General features: G+C 48.4%; 1 protein-coding gene across 1 annotated transcript; it reads right to left on the bottom strand.

The window, feature by feature from the left end:
- Window positions 1–3,730: 3,730 nt before the first annotated feature.
- LOC119463398 (ribosome biogenesis protein NSA2 homolog) lies at window positions 3,731–16,574 on the bottom strand. Its single transcript, XM_037724244.2, has 6 exons — window positions 16,499–16,574; window positions 14,221–15,111; window positions 13,815–13,856; window positions 13,546–13,600; window positions 11,850–12,067; window positions 3,731–3,936 (listed from the first exon to the last, which is right to left on the bottom strand). The coding sequence occupies exons 2-6, from the start codon at window positions 14,995–14,997 to the stop codon at window positions 3,787–3,789; spliced, it is 1,242 nt and encodes a 413-aa protein (XP_037580172.1). The 5' UTR covers window positions 14,998–15,111; window positions 16,499–16,574; the 3' UTR covers window positions 3,731–3,786.
- Between the last annotated feature and the right edge of the window lie 136 nt (window positions 16,575–16,710).

Below are 16,710 nucleotides of genomic sequence, written 5' to 3'. Positions count from 1 at the left end.
GCGCGGCCGTATCCGAACGTGAAAGCTACGATGACGCGCCCAGAAAACGGCCGCGGACACAAAGGCCGCCATTGCGTTAGCGAGCCGTCGGCGATGGTCCGCCATTGTGGTCGGCGAACGCACGTTGCAGCCGATATCACAAAGCACCGACGCAAAACGTACGGCAAATAAACAACACTAGCGCTGACGCCAATTAATACGTAATCCACGTACATAACAGCTGATAATGAGCAGCAACTAGCATAATGCGCTTATTCGAACCATTGAACCACTATTTTCTATTTATTCCTGCGCCTCTCGTCGCTTTTGTCACAGGCCAGACTTTGTGAATATTTTATCTTACACGCGCTGCGAAATACCGCATTTGCACGTAAATAGCTCGACAGATAAATTAAGCACGCGTAGTACACAAGCAAGTGTCTGGATACCTATTAAGTGCCAGCTGCGGTAATTTGAAAGCAACTGACTCTCACCTGCGTTAGGCTGCATTGAAGCTCGTACACCTGCGCCCACGTCTTCGCGTCTTGTTCTTGTCCACGAGTCCAAGTTTACGCAAATAAACGACAGGCCAGTACACTTTCAAACGACGCGCGAGATTTCATTGTGTCGAAGCCCGTTGGTCGGCGCGCCTGCCTTTCCCGCCAAAAGGCTGTTGTCCGTCTTTCTTGCGATTTCGGGTCTCCCCCGCTCGCAGCTCGATCTCACCGTCACAATGTCCGTCGTTGATCGCCGGAAGGTTATTACGGTCCATCAACGGTAAATTTCGCGCGCTCCACAGCCGCCGAGCACTTTTCGATCGACTGACAGCGCGGACCGACTCACTCAGGTAGAATCGAGTCCTTCTCAACCGCGTCGAAGATCGCACGTAATTTCTCTGTCAGTCTCGGCGACTTCGCCGCCTAAACGTCTTCAAACGTGCCGGTCGAACGATATCGAGTGTCGCGCGAAACAGCGTGCGACTCCACGTATTCGTCCCACACATGCCAACAATTCGAAACTGACACGCGCATGGCGGCCCGAATGCCCTTATCAGTTTCAATGGGTGTCCCAGTTATCCCTAGACAGGCTACTTTTGGAGCCGGGAAGCCGAGGTGGCGTGATTCTTGGATTTCCCAGAACCCTTTGCTCTGGCATCAAGAGGCTTGAGGCACGTCAGTGGCGAGAGGGAACAACTTGACGCCGACGCGTCCCTACATAGGCTAACTCGCAGATTGAGGACAGAAGAAGGGGAAAAAAAAAAACAGTTTCGGGTTGACACTCACGCGCGTTCCTGGAGATGAACCGCAAATCGCGCAGCGGCGGAACTGTGGGGCACTGCCGCATGGTTTGGTGCGTTTTCTCTTGCTAACGGGCCTTTTAAGCGCATGTCACGCCTGAGCCCGAGGTCGCGGGATCGAATCCCGGCCACGGCGGCCGCATTTCGATTGGGGCGAAATGCGAAAACACCCGTATACTTAGATTTAGGCGCACGTTAAAGAACCCCACGTGGTCCAAATTTCCGGAGTCCTCCACTACGGCGTGCCTCATAATCAGATCGTGGTTTTCGCACGTAAAACCCCGTAATTTAATTTAAGCACATATCACGCGAGCGGCTCACGAGAAACAAGAGTGGAGGGGATACGAGAACACACGCGCAGTAATTTTGAACATTGCCCACTGCGGCCATCTGTAAATTCGCCGCACTGCAGCAGCGTTACTCAGTGGGCAGCATTTTCAAAACATGATATTAAAGCGAAGCTTTCTTTGTCTCACTGATTCGTCCGTGAGCGCCGAAAACGCACTGCAAGAAAGCCAAATTGCACAATGCAACTATCTGCGCACACAATATAACAACGACGCACGACATACCTATCGTACAACACTACAGTTTACATTCACAGTTGTACCGATAAGAGCGATGGGAACTGCAGTTTGCAACGCCACGGGCCGGCCACGCTACCCAGACGAACTGTATATATCTGCATAGCATTACTCGCGTCACACAATACATTCCCGGCCGTCACCATGGGTAGGCCGCGGGTGCAGCGCATGGCAGAAGAGGCTGCCGTACGTGAACGTAAGCGCGATCGTGTCCGTAAGGCCGATCCCGTGTATCGGCAACGGCAGAGCCTCTGACCGTCTACCACAGCGATCACAAGGCAATGCTGTGCAAGTGTAGAGTCATCCGTGAAAGTGTGTGCCTGTGATCAACGGCTACATGATCTAAAATAAATGCTATACAACTTAACGCAATGTGTCTTCATTCAACTTCAACGTTCAAAAAATACAATCCTAAACAAGCAATAAAATTGATTCACATATCATCGTATCGGATCGCTCAGCATATCTCGAGTTCGTTGCATGGTCGTTGGGCTTTGACTCAGTTTGCATGGGAGAAAGCTTCGCGTTGAACCATCTTTCTTTAAGAAAGGGGTACGATTTTTGTTTGCCGAGCACAGGGTCGTAATTTGATCAATGAGGGAGCGTGACGCAGAACTTTCAGTATACCTCAGGCAGCCAACATCGCACTGGTCTGAGCATCGCGATCGAATTGCAACTAAAGACTAGTCTATGCACCGCGTTGTCGATGCAGTCGAAGTTGCCCGTTTCGTGGACTACGCCGTTCGTCTCGCAATGGGTTCATGCGCGTCCACTGCCAGACAGAAATGCATAAGATTGTATGCCAGACACGGGGCGGACCAACTCCGCAAACTGTTAATTTGCATTTCACTGAACGCTTCCAGGTCATCTGTTGGGAGGCGTACAGTGGTCGTGTTTGGTAGCGCGGATAATCAAGCAAATGCGACAGTTGATGTGAAAAAAATGTGCCTCTCTATTCCGTCTGCAGTGAAATCTCGTCGAAGAGGTTAGGGAGCGCTTCCACGTTCACTGAAAACGCCCGCTGTCGGAAAACAAGTGTAGCAAGCATGAATCGAATGAACTCCAGATTTGCGGCGTTTAACCCTCACCAACTGTTTCTCAATTAAGTATGAGCAAAGAACGGGTAAATGTATTTTTGATGCGACGATATATTGGCATCCCCTTTGAAGCGGGACGGTGCCAAATATTCAAATAGCCTGCTCGAGTTATCAGATATGCTATACATGCGTTTCATACTAGCATTTAGCTCACACCTCGCCTAATCTTTCTCCCTTCCTGGAAAAATTTACCTTGTACAGTTACATATACCTGTAACGGAAGCGGTCCTATCAAATCTCTTCCCGATTTTTGCCCACCACTATTCAGTCTCTCGATTACCTTACTGCTCATCGATTAATGCTATATCCACATCGCACAATGTTCTCGTCAATGCCACCGTGGACTGGGTGGCTACTGTTACTGCTGACCCAAGCTGCATTTAATATATGAACCCCCTTCAGCTCTATCGTAATACTCTCCCTTTACAAAGGGTACAGCCGCAAATTCAGCCGAGTATACTTACTGGTGTACGTTGAAGACAGCGCTTGAACATGCGAGCAGACATGCCAGTGCTTCCAATTCATTTACAACAGAGGGGAACTCGTGCACCAACTATGCGCAGGACATGAAAGACGGACACCGGCATGACTGACACACGACTGTAAACTATGCCAATTACCAACTCTTGCGTCTTGCCTCTGCAGCACTGTATTCTAATTATGCTATTCTAACTAGTCCCAATGCATGCCTCAAGTGACCTCTGCTCACTAGTTGCAGATGACATGTACAATGGCTTATGGAATGCCACTGCACAAAAAGAATTCACACAAGGTTTTTGGCGTGGGTTTTTATTTTACACGCAGCAGCAACGGGTGGCCACAACGTTGTCTACTTCTCATCGGGCTTGTTGTAGACGTAGGTCAAGCAGCACTTGCCACAGTACTGCCTGTCAAAGTGTGCGGCCATGAAGACGCCTGCTCCACAGTCCTCGCTGGGACACTCTCGCCTCAGACGAGTGATCTTGCCGTTCTCGTCGACCTGGAAAAGTATCAATGAAAACCATTAGTTACATCCTCCAAACGACGAAGCAATACAGCACTGAAATACAAACACTGCCACAAACTGATCAAATCTTGCAATTTCTTTCCCTACATGACACCAGTCTTACTTTTTTTTACCAATCTAGGTACAATCACCTACATTGTCACCCGTACAATCCACGCAAAGGTTAGAAATTGTGCAGCTTGATTTCAGCGGTGCAGGCACAATGCGAGTAAAAAACTAATGCCGAAGTACAGATGTGGTGCCGGTGTTATGCGAGTAAAAATCACAAGCTTCCGAGTAAAAATCACAAGCTTCAGAGTTCCCAAACCGCAGGTATGGTCAGCTTCCGAGGTATAAATATCCAGCACTTGCTTAGGCATAACAGGTGCACTTGAACGGAACTTGCACTACGCCGGCAGCTACAATCCTGTACAGTCGCGAGCAAAAGTTTAGGGACCAGAGGTGCGCTATAAAAAATTTTCGTCGCAACCTACGCATAAAGAAAAATCAAGGGGCACTGCCTACATGTGCCCGTTTGACTATAGTGTTGTGCTTAATATTAAGACAATTGCACACTGCACAGCTGTCCTAGATTAATTTTTTCTTGTAGAAGCTGTGGTCTAAAGAGACTTTTTCCACTCGACTGTACATCTGCACCAACAGCAGAGGGTGCAGAATGAGCGTGGCACCTTTTGAAACGAATGGTGTGGTTCGGTGGGCACCATTGCTCCACAGCTGAAACTAATGACAGGGCGCAGCACCTCGTGAACTGGTTCAGGTGATGCCCAATTTTGATGTGCACATGGGTATGTTTTAGGTTAGCACAGAGTTCAATGTGCTGCTCTTCAGATTTCTTGCATCAGCTATGTTAACATGCATTATCTGTTTGAATTAACTGTAATCTTGATTTATTGTAACAACCTTATGTAATGCCCGTAGGGACCTCTAGGGCTTTTGAATAAATGATAAAATTGGGAAACATTGCAACTAAAGTGACAATCTCGGGCACGTCGAAAGCTTCAAATTTTATACATGCAAGAATTTCCACGACATTGAAAGTAAATTCAAGTGAACAATACTTTCTCATATCGCCTTTGTGCACACCAAGGTGAACGCGAAATGACTGAAAATTGGCCAATATGTTTGATATTCACTCGCTCGCAACATGCAAATCAGCCACCACCCGTGGGCTTTTGATACTGCTTTCGTGTATTTTGCCATGAAGATGAATAGATGCTGTCGCAGCTTTTCTGAAGGCCATCTTACAAATGGCCGATTGACCAAAACGAGCACTCGCCTCGTACTGACCCGGTGATTCTGTTTTTCCTGGCTCTTTTTCTTTTCTTAGCCGAGCTTTGTGTCTGCTTGATGGCTACACTGTTTGATGTTCGTACAGCCGCTTGCTTCACAACTACGTTTGACCGACAGACTCTTGCTACCTAAATGTCTAGAAAATATCCGCAGGTGAGGCAATCCGCCTTTGGCGCCACCTTAGCGGGCTCCGCGAGAAACAATATGTACGGCGTCGGGGCCCCGCGGGACGCAGAGGCACGCTGCAAGAAGCGAGCTGAAATGGGTTTGTGCATTTGTCAGTCGTAATTTTCGTTTTGTGTGAGTGGCCGCTTGTTGGAGAAGATGCCTAGGCTGGCAATGACTCTGGTGCGACTTACAACCGCGAGTCGTCGAAATATGATGACGGGATTTCGTGCAGCTACCAGGGTTCGTACACAATATTTGGCTGGAAATTCAAGGACATTTCAAGGATTTCAAGGATGCAAAAAGGCAGAATTCAAGGAGTGTTAGCGTGATTTTATTTCCTCACATGACTTAGGAAAGGAGCCCTATTTTCGCATTAATTTCTCTTTCAAGAGCTGTTATCTCCGCTTCTTTTTCTTTGGCTGTTCGACGGAAACTCCGTCGCCTTTCTGGTGGCTCTTCAAGGCAGATTCCCCCATCGTTGCAATGTCGACCGTCTTCTGACATAATGCGCACATTGCTCGATAAGGATCGCTTGGTTCCGGTCTCACCCAGTGACGATAGTCCGTATGTTGCAGCCACGCAGGCTGAAACTTGCACTTCCCGCCTGGCATCTTGTCAAAGTAAACACACAACGCAAACGCGAACTTCACTGAAATGGCGCGCACGAGGCCGATAAACGGCCCGACTATAGTACCTAAAAGACACATACTAGTGTGCCGAGAGCGGGTGTCGCGGTAGCACCGAGTGTGATGCCTGCCGCCGCCGGCCGCTTGGTGCGCTGCACTTCGAGACTGTGCCGGACCATGCTGAGACATGGGCGGACTTCAGGCAAGACACGACGCGAGTCTCCCCATTTGCCCGGCGATCTGCGTCTTATGTTCCTGTCCCAATCCGCAATACGTTCGGGGTCTGCGGAAGCGCTGGGTAATGAGATGAGCCGTTTCTTTCCGCGTCTCTGGGAAATCGCGGTTTCGCGACCTGTTCAAAGTTTCTTTAGACAGACGAGTGCACACATAGATGCAAAAAACCCACTCACAATAAGAAAAGACTGCAACGAAAGCGGCAGCAAGGCGAGAAATGAACTAAGCATTGCAATCGACGCGTAGCAATCAACGCATCGCAAACGAACGCGATTCGAACACCGCAGGATTTAGCATGGTGCCGACAGGCATCACTGCCCGCGCCACCGTCCCGCGTTGGACACTCTCGGTGGACGGCACACTAGAGTATATTCTAGGCACTATACGCAAGCCGAGCGAGCGATATGTCTCGCATTGGATTGGATTTCCAATGCATATTAGTTGCCAGACGACGTAGGGGCTGCGAGATTTAAAACCGAAACTTCCTGATGTTGCCCTTTAGTCAACACAGCTTGTTTTCATGGGCATTCGTAAGCGAAAGGGCCTTAAATATCAGCATGACTTGCGGAGGTACATCGTTGATTTCCTCTAGCGGAACAAATCCCACGGGATTTTCAAGGATTACAAGGAGCCCACGGGTATTCAAGTAGTTTCAAGGGCCCTTGAACTTATACTGTCAATATCAAGGATATTCAAGGATTTCAAGGGGCTGTGCGAACCCTGAGCTACGCCGACAAAACCAGTCACCGTGCGATGTGCCTCTGAACGAATACATCGCACCGTAACGCGATTGACACACCGCCTACGCTTGTATTCCTGTTATTCATATTTATTAGTACCGAATATGAGTCCAAACATGCTTCGGGAAGTTGAAATGCACGAACGTGAGCACTCGCCAGCCGCCCACATCAAGTTTAAGCTGGAGTCGATTCCGCTCAGCGGAGGTTAGCCGTATGCAGCAGAGTTCATGCATTTGCCACTGTTAGACCTGCACTGAACTAACGCTAATAGGATGATAAAAACTGCTTTTATAGCTCAGTATTGACCACAGTGGCCATAGCTCTTTGAAGGGGCGACACTGCGCCCAGAGTATTTATGCAACGCAAGAACGGCGCATTTGTTTACATCGACACGCGTACGGCCACCGTTCGCTGTTCGCTTTAAGAGAAACCATGCACCACTCACACGAAATAATGAGCAAATGTTCAAAGCATATATGAACACTTATCACGCATCATATCAGACGCGATCACACTGAGACGAGAAGGCATGAACGTCTCGGGCACATCGAAAACAGCGACGACCACGACCACCTAGCCGCACTGGCACGCGAAAATGCCGATGCCTGCCGTACTCGCGTGGTAACGAGCGGTGTTGTTGCTTACGATGCAGTATCGAAAGGGCCATCACTTTTTGCCTGTTTAGCATAAGATGCAAACTGTGTTTTCGGTAACTACTAAATCGGGCAGCATACAAATACACGCAGATCTACCACTCTCCGTAGTTGCACTTCGTTCAGGAAGGGTGTCTGTACTGCATCTCGAGCACTGCGCCGTGTCGCCGCTTCCCACTATCTTTGTGTGCATCGTACTATACTAAGAGTGGTTCACTTTAAGTCAGTAAGGTCAGTACCGAACTATATAAGCACTTTCCTTCGTCGTACTTGCTTATTTTACATTTCAGGACCGCCGGTAGCGGACGAACTCGTAGGCTGTGCTAGGCCTAATGAAGCTGCCTGAACGAGATCGATACCGCCTCAAACTTAATGTGGAGGGCTGTAAAGGGCTGGAAATCGTGCATATCAGCGTCGGAAGCACGTTTCGACTCAATTTGAGCGTCAATAAATACATACACGAGCGCATTTGCGACGATATTCATGTTGTCAGTGCGATGTTCTCACTCGCGGCGGTCGCTCGCACGGCGATCGGCGTCACGAAAGCTTATTACACTACGATCACTCGCTGTCATCGGCCGCGTCGTCGGTCGCTTCTTCGTCATACTTGTATGGCAATATAGGTCTCCCACTGGCACAGTACGACAACTACAGCCGGCCGAGCGTTGGCGCCGGCGTGCAGTCGACTTCTGACCGTCATCGATGTGGTGTCGGCATATATTCTGATGTAATGGACGTTAACCGAATATCGCTGTGAAGAGCTGAAGTTTCTACCGAAACACAGCACAAATACCGCGTGGTCGACCGGCACAGCGCCGACAATAAAAAGTTCGCGTCCTCGACGACTATGCTGCATACGCGTGCCTCGTCAGCTGCACGAACCGCCGACGCCGTACAAAACGCTTTCGGTGCTCGCCGCTAGGGTACAACGCATGCGTACTCGGGACATGCAAAAGGCGGATTGAATATGCCAAGGGCCACCACGCAGAAGGATGCACCGTTTCAATTGAAATGATCAGGTGCAAGGAAGGGGAGGGCATCGTGGCACAATATTTTTGCGTGCCCTTTTTTAGTCCTTTGAACATTCTTGCAGTAATTTTTCCCCGCATAATTATCGCACCCCCAAGCTTTGCATAAATTTTTCGAAAAAGAAAGAGAGAAATGCGAGAATTATCGAGTAAATACAGCACTGAAAAACCCCAAAATAAACAGCCTTGAGCACTATAGACAAACTATGTCCAGGACTGTAAGCCGATTCGTTCCAGAGAAGACCAAGAAGCAATGCACGAGTCTTCTCCAGGACAGGACAGTTAGTGTTCTGAGAGCATTCACAAAGCCTCGCACTACTGGCTACAAACAACCCACCAGCGCTTGGGTACGGCGACAAAGAAGAGCTCTTCATTGTGATGCCACAAGAGGTACAAAAAGGGTATATGCCGAAGAGGCTCGAATTGGGGAAAAAAAAAAACAGCAAATGAAGCTTTTCTTTTCATTGCAAAGCCACACAAACCATCTATGCCTCTTTACACAACAATTGTCTAGCGTAAGACATGACAAACAATCATGACCAGTTGTTTGTAATTCAATGGAGGCTTTTTGTAGAACTTGTAGAGAGCTGTCTTCAATAAACAATTAGAGGAAGAAAAAAAATTGTTTATCCGGAGTTTGCGTAGGCTCTAGGGTCACCCGTTGTTGGCAGATTTTTCTTGGCCAAAGTAGACCGAGGCATTGAAAGCTCCGGCAACAAAGTTCTCAAAAAAATATTCCAGTACGCCGATGACTACGCATTGGCCACAGACCAAAAGCAAGCAGGAGCTGCTATGCAAGAAGTCCTCGAAAACTTCAGAGAGCAAGGAAAAAGATCAAAGTTTACCCACGAAACTCCCGATGACGGCCAGCTGCAATTCCTAGACCGCAGTTCAGCCCCACCGCAGATCAAAGAAAACATTGCAAGGCTACCGTTCTGCGTACACCAACGTTGTGAAGATCGACACAGCTAGCTCTTGCCTTCAAGCTGCTTTGACCAAGTCGTGCGTGCACCAGATGAACAAGCATGGTATCCCCCCCCCCCCCCCCCCAGGGGATAATAGCGAACAACTCGCAGAAGCTTTTAAATGACCTGAAAGTATGAAGAGAAAGGAGGCAGCCCGGAGGTGTGGATTCAAGATACTAAGTGGTACGACACCAAAGTTGTGTTTTTTTCAGTGAAAAGAACGTTAGACCGGGCGTGTGCGAACGCAGGTGCCTACAAGGTGGCAACAGTGCACATGTGGCCTGCAAGACTGGACAAGTACTGTGCCATGCATGTGTGTTGTGGTGTACGAATTCCACTCGCCTGCGGACGCATCTACATTGCCCAGACAGGGAGATGTGTGAATGAGCGCCTCACAGAACATGCATACAACCCTAAAGACGGCAACCCAATCATATCTTGCAACACACTGTCTGGACTGCACACAATCCGACAAAGAGAGCATGTGCTGTTTCGCCACCGCGAATGGATAGCGAGGGAAACTTTCTTCACAAAGAAAACCGTGGTAAAAGAAAGTTGGCTAATTTTGGTTTGGCTGACATTCCAAGGTTTCTCGAAAGGAGTTCATGCAGTTCGTAACACTGTGCCACCTGGAACCCTCATTCCTCGGGGCTTATCGCTACAAGGGATAGTTTCACGTTTAGCACCATGTGGCAACTGGAGCGACAAGTGTTTTGCAAATTGGCAGCCAAGCAGAGTCTAGTTTATCAAGAACATGGTTCCTGTCGGGATACCGGCATTTCTATCGCCTCTCCTTTTCCCCCTTTTCCCAAGTGTTGGAACAGGACACACTACAGTCGAAACCCGCGAGAACGAAATCCCACGAAATTCTCGCGACAACGAAATATTTTCAATTCCCCGGCGAACGCCCATAGGATTCAATGCATTTCGTAACGAAATGTTGCCAAACCACAATCCCACAACAACGAAAATTGATGGGTCGTTTCCCCGCACAGTATCTACTTGAGCAAGGTCAGCAGACTCCAAAATGCGCTCAAATGCCGTTGCTTCACACTTAAATTGTGTAAAGTACCACCACATTGCGCTTGCGTGGGCGCCGCCATCTTTGTTGACAAAAATGGCACAGTGCTGGAAGCAGCTGCATGCGCCGGAAGTTGTCATGGCCAACGTATTGCTTGTTTAGACTGCTTTTTCTTTATATGTACAGTCGCATCGCCATTGAACTGTTATTGACAGATTCCGCTGCCATGCACCACCTGAAGAACCGTTCAACAAGAGTGACGTGCGTAAATGAGACGCTGATGCCGAGAAAACTACCGACAAAAAAGGCTGCTCCATGTCCCCTCCAAAGCCGCAATGTTCCTTGCCGCTTGTTTCACATTCCTTGTCGTGGACACCGTAACTGTATCGCTCGAGGCGGACACCTGAACTATGCCAAAGCGCACATAAACGACACTGTCCAGAAAGTGCAATCATGTAGCACGCCCACGGCGTATCCCCACCAGTATGGAGGTTACATTTCTCTGCGCGCATAGTTGGTAACGGCTGCAGAAAGAAGCGCGAATGAAAGAGGCGTGCCCGGAAAGACGGGTGAAAGAAGGAAGAGACGCGCCTCCGTTGCTAGGAGACACTTTTCTGGGTGGAGCATGTGCTTGCAAAACCTGATGTGTCGTAGTCTTTGCAATAAATTGAAAAAACTTTCTCACCCACGTTTTTCTTATTTTTTCTCAGGCACGGTCTCGGGTTTTACGAACCCATGCGCCGCACGGCGTCCGCTCTCTCAGCCTTGTCTACTACTAGCCTACTGTTTCAGCTGCCGCAAATGATGCACAGAAATCTAAGAATCACCAGGTTTCGAAATATTAGTTTGTAGTACTGAGGTGTTAACATGATAAGGAAACCGAAGAATGATCGTTATTCTGAATTTTATCATTAAGCTTTTGTTGTGCTGACCATTAACTGATGATTTCGCAATAGCAAAATTTTTCGGTATCCCTGCCAATTTCGTTGCTGCAGGGTTCAACAGTTGGCAGATTTTAGCTTTCCCTTTGGAAGCCACACCGGAATTGGTGAATGTCAAGCAGAACTGTTTCTCTATCCCGACATACTTCGACGGGCACTCCAGCAAGACTTACTCTCGGCACTAACGAAACATTCACGCAAGATGCTGCGACATGCTCACCTTGTAGAATTTCAGCACAGCCAGCTTGACTTTCTTCTTCTTGTGCTTGTTCTTCTTGGGTGTGGTGTAGTTCTTCTTCTTGCGCTTCTTGGCTCCACCGCGCAGCCGCAGCACCAGGTGCAGTGTCGACTCCTTCTGGATGTTGTAGTCGGACAGCGTGCGGCCATCCTCGAGCTGCTTGCCAGCGAAGATCAGACGCTGCTGGTCGGGTGGGATACCTGCGCGAAATCGAATGGGCCGCAGACTTCACACCTCAAGCCCCATGCGTCACAATCCGGGCATCAGCCCTGCGGCTGTATGGCAAAAGAAACTACGACGGAGAGACCAAAAGCCAACGGTGCTGAAGCTCCTTCTCTACGGACTGCTTTTAACCTCAGTGGCACCATTGGAAGGTTTCGACACAAAGCTAACAGGCCACCAGTGCAACACCAATATCCGTCCTGTACCATTTTGTCTTACATCTAACTCAAGAAAAAGGCCCTAAAAAAGGTGGTGGTCATGCATGAACCAACACACTGACCTGCACAAGGTGCAATTTTAAGAGTCCATATATATGATCCATAATTGTGCGAAGGCATGTAAGCTGTTTTTTGGGAACAGTTAAAACAATTTGTAATGTAACGCAATGCCGGCAAAGGCCTGGAAATGTGGCCGACTCTCGAGAACTGTACAAGATCGTTGCAGACATACAGGTTGTCTTTCAAGCACATATTTTATACGAAACCTACAACAAACCTCGTATATTGCATGAAATAAATCAGTTTAGTAATTACTTCCAATGCTTCCAAGTAGGCCACGAACGCTGAAGTTTCGTCACAACGCACTTAAGATGACCAATTTTTCTACAAAATATGATCTTGCAAGTACCAGAGGGGACATGGGCAAGCCTAGCTGAAAACAGCTGTACGACACTTCCGAACACTTGATCGTTTTTTTTTTGCAAAAGCTGCACTTGATCCCTAAGCATCTAACTTCACGCAGAGATTTTCAGTAGCACCCCCCCCCCCCAACCTCCATTTTATCGGTGGCATTTCTCATTCTGCCAGGGCAACCAGCTAAATTCTGCACCGTTCCCAAGATACTCATAACAAACCAGAGCGCTAGCATACGCAATTCATTGTAAAGGCCGCAAATTAACCTGCCTAAACATCACTCATTACCTGATCATTTCATTCAGCAAACATAAACAAGGTACCACATTTAATTCGACAAGGACATTCTCGGAACCACCTAGGAACCCCTTATATGCCGTATGAAAAAGAGAACACCAAGGGCTATATATATGTTCAAGGATTCTAATTAATAACATTTATCAATTACATTAAAACACACATAATTAAGGTACACACCGTTTCAATCTTTCAGTTCATGTTGCATATTGAGAAGCCCCTATTTGCTAAAAATATTTGCATTTATGGCTCTCCCAGGAATATAGGGCAACTTTTTAAGCGTTTCTCATAACCTCTTAACAGGCCAAAAGTTAGAGCTCAGCAATTTTCACTGAACCTGTAATTGACACAAAAAATTTGAGCATTGCCCCTAACATACCCCACATCCCCTTAAAATACAAGCCTGGTCAATGATAATCTTTTCAGAAAACCTGCGAGAACTGGCGTAACATTTGTGAGCATCTCTAGTCTCATTAACAGTCTTGCTGTGAAAGTAGCGCGTCAACCGCTTTACATGCACAACTCACCCTCTTTGTCTTGGATTTTCGCCTTGACATTTTCGATGGTATCACTTGGCTCGACCTAGCAATGAGGAGGGGGAGAAAAAAAGAACAGGGCTCACAAGACTGCACGGGCATTTACAGGTTATAGAACACTGCTGACAAGCCATCAGAAGTTGCATATAGTGATTCGGTGTTTTGCGTTTATCACCAGGTATGTGCGTATGAGTGGTACATGATTCATCACAGACGAGAGTGCCAAAACTTTTGCAGGAAGCAACGGCAGGTACACGCACCTCTAGAGTGATGGTCTTGCCAGTGAGAGTTTTCACGAAGATCTGCATGGCGACCTGCAACAATGAAACAAAAAGAATGCTAAGACAGTGCACAATCAAAAGAAAAGATCGAACAGCAACCTTCAATGTTATCGGGTCACTGCATATCACCAGAGCTGCTGCCGTCACATGATGGGGCATAACCTCGATGCTGCAATGCTTTGGAGGACAAGCAACCTCAGCTGACAGCAGTCAAGCACACTTTCTGCACAGCCTTGAATGAGCTCTGGTCATGTGCACAGTGGCCTTGAAACATTGAAGTGAGGAGTGTGTTACCGCAAACGATGGAAGTCCTACAAAAAAGAACTGGACGGCTTCAAGCGATGAAAGAGAAACAAGTAACAAGAAAAAGTTCTTTTATTCACACAAGAAGCACAGCATTGATGCAACCATCGTTCTCGGGGTTGTTGGTCACCTGCGCATACTTTCCCCAGACCACTTTGCCACCCTGTGTAACGAGACCCAGTTCACTGACATTCACTTCGATCACCGTTCCCTTCGTGATCACCCCCAGCTGCGAGTAGAGCGGCGAGCTTGGGTTTTTCTTCACGCCGATGATGGGCAGGCAGAAGGTGGCCTTCAGTTCAGGGTGCGTCACATGAGCCTTCTTGAAACGCAGCGCCATTGGCCTGATGAACCGCTCAAACTTCGGAGGCTTGCGCGTGAATCCCTCCCCGACAAACGTCACCTTGGTCACCATGCGCTTCCATGCCTTCTTTTTCCGCTTGCCCGTCTTGATCACCCGGAACGCCTCGGAGTCTCCGACGCCCCGGACTTTCGGAATGGGCACGTCCCACTTGCCGGCCTTCTCCTTCCGTTTCTGCTTGATCATGTTCGACAGGACCTTGGCCCTCGACTGGTTCTCACGGTCCAGCAGGTAGACCGGAACTGCACCCTGCGCCGCTGCCTCGGGTCCTCGCTGCTTGGACAGCTTTTCCTCGTGCATCTTGAGCGTCTTCTTCATCTGGACCTTCTCCGAGTAGCGCTTCTTGGTGAGCATCTTGGCCTTGAGGCCCCGGGTGGTCTTGGCCTTAACGGCATCCTCGTGCGGCTTCCGGCCGAGCCGCTTGCGAAGCCGCTCGTGGTGATCGAGCCGGTAGCCATACCGCTTCCGGTGAAGCTCAATGTGCTCGTTCTGCGGCATGTCGGCGGCTGCTGCTCAACGCAGCGACACTTGCTAACAATCCCTCTTTTTGCTGCCAAGTTTTGGGGGTGCGGCTGGCCGCGGTGTACTCTGCGTTTCCAAAATCCGAGTCACCTGCGAAGGGACAACAGGTGTTCCCTCAGGCTCCTTTGTAGTGCATTGCTAAGCTAAACGTTTGGGCAGCGCGCGCGCCCCCTACTGCCACGCGTTCGAACCCGGCCTCGTTCAGAAAGTACCATGCCTAAACCTGTCGCTCGTTTTATCAGAATTCAGCACAAAGGTGGCATTAGGCGGCGTATTAAACACATAATCGTTCCTGCTTACAACCACTTGCGAGGCATAAACAAATCTGCTCGAAATGGGCCATTGCCAGACGGCGGCTCCGACAGAAATGTCGAGTAGGCTAAGAGAATAAGCGGTAGCATTATAATACCGGTGTCACACGGCCACTTTCGATCCCGATAGAGCCCGATCTTGATCGAAGCAACCGATCAAGACCTGAAATTAGATCCGGATCGGGCGCGATCGCCATCAAAGTGCCACGTGACACCCGTATAACTTGCGTCGAAAAGCTCGCTTCAGGTCAAGATAGCCTTCTCACTGACAAGATGGCACAGCACGCAGGCAAGTGCTAAATTCTGCGCACGTCAGAACTAGACGCAGGCCCAAGACGCACTTCGGCTTGTCGGCAAAGGTAAACGAATTTCAAAGGTAAACATGACAGCACTTTAGTGACTAAGCAATCGTTTTACAATCTCCACATTCGAAGTGCTACCAAGCGCTTCCTCAATGCCAATCTGACAAAGGTGCCGGAGCGATTGCCTAAAAATTTTTGTCGAATGAGGCGATCAGTTAACCTCCTCCTTGGGTAACACGCATCGAGGTTTTAATAAAAGCGTGACGGTGCCTAATGCTGAATTAGGATTCAGAACGCGCGGGGGGGGGGGGGGGGGGCAAGGTCTGACTGAACAGTCCCAAAACTTGGCAGCAAAGCGGCGCGACCAATCGAACTACCAAATTTAACGATCCAGACAATGCCAAATGCACAGAAAAATAACAGGAACACAGAAGAACACTCGAGTGGCGCCCAAACTAGTAAATGTTCAGAAGCGACGATCGCACACATGGTCCAAAGCCGGCACGCGCAACAAGACCACGTTGACACTGCTCACGTTCGCACACGCACACTATTATAAACTTCCAATTAACGCACGTTTATCAACGCGCAGGAATTGCATAACCAGCTGCGTAAACTTACATTTACTCTTAGAACTGTTCAAATGAGACGCCCAATGAAAAAACACGAGGCGAGGCTTCCACGGCCCTAGTCCTAGCGTTCCACGCAAAGTTTTAACGAGCGTCACAAAATTAACTGCAACACAGGCTTGCTCGTTGAGAGCGGCGCAATTAGCTTTCAATAAGCTATATAATCACAAGCGTTAGTAAGGCATCAAGTTCAGAAAAAACACACATTTTGAGAAAAATACACGGAGAAACTTACGATCCGCCTTTGCGTCACACCGCCATTGAAGAGAAAAGACTACTCGATGCGCGGGGACGCTAGATGTGGCCGCAGAGACTGTAAAAAAAGGCGAAACAAATAGACATTGCTAACTTTTAAAAAACAATTTTAAAAAATTACAAAAACATCAGAAACTAAAGTTTAAACGTTAAATTTTTGTTATAAATTATTTGTACAAGTTTATACGTCTA

This window comes from Dermacentor silvarum, chromosome 9 (assembly GCF_013339745.2).
Source record: "Dermacentor silvarum isolate Dsil-2018 chromosome 9, BIME_Dsil_1.4, whole genome shotgun sequence".
In the NCBI taxonomy this organism is placed as follows: Eukaryota; Metazoa; Arthropoda; class Arachnida; order Ixodida; family Ixodidae; genus Dermacentor; species Dermacentor silvarum.
The sequence above is the reverse complement of the archived record's forward strand: the minus strand, read 5'-3'. Positions and strand labels throughout refer to the sequence as shown.

What these genes read in the sequence shown, in the direction of transcription:
- LOC119463398 (XM_037724244.2), bottom strand. Translation starts at nt 14,997, where the DNA reads ATGCCGCAGAACGAGCACATTGAGCTTCACCGGAAGCGGTATGGCTAC. An exon ending in GCAAGACCATCACTCTAGAG is followed by an intron (nt 13,601 to 13,814) that starts GTGCGTGTACCT and finishes CCTCATTGCTAG; the next exon opens with GTCGAGCCAAGTGATACCAT. An exon ending in GAAAATCCAAGACAAAGAGG is followed by an intron (nt 12,068 to 13,545) that starts GTGAGTTGTGCA and finishes GATTTCGCGCAG; the next exon opens with GTATCCCACCCGACCAGCAG.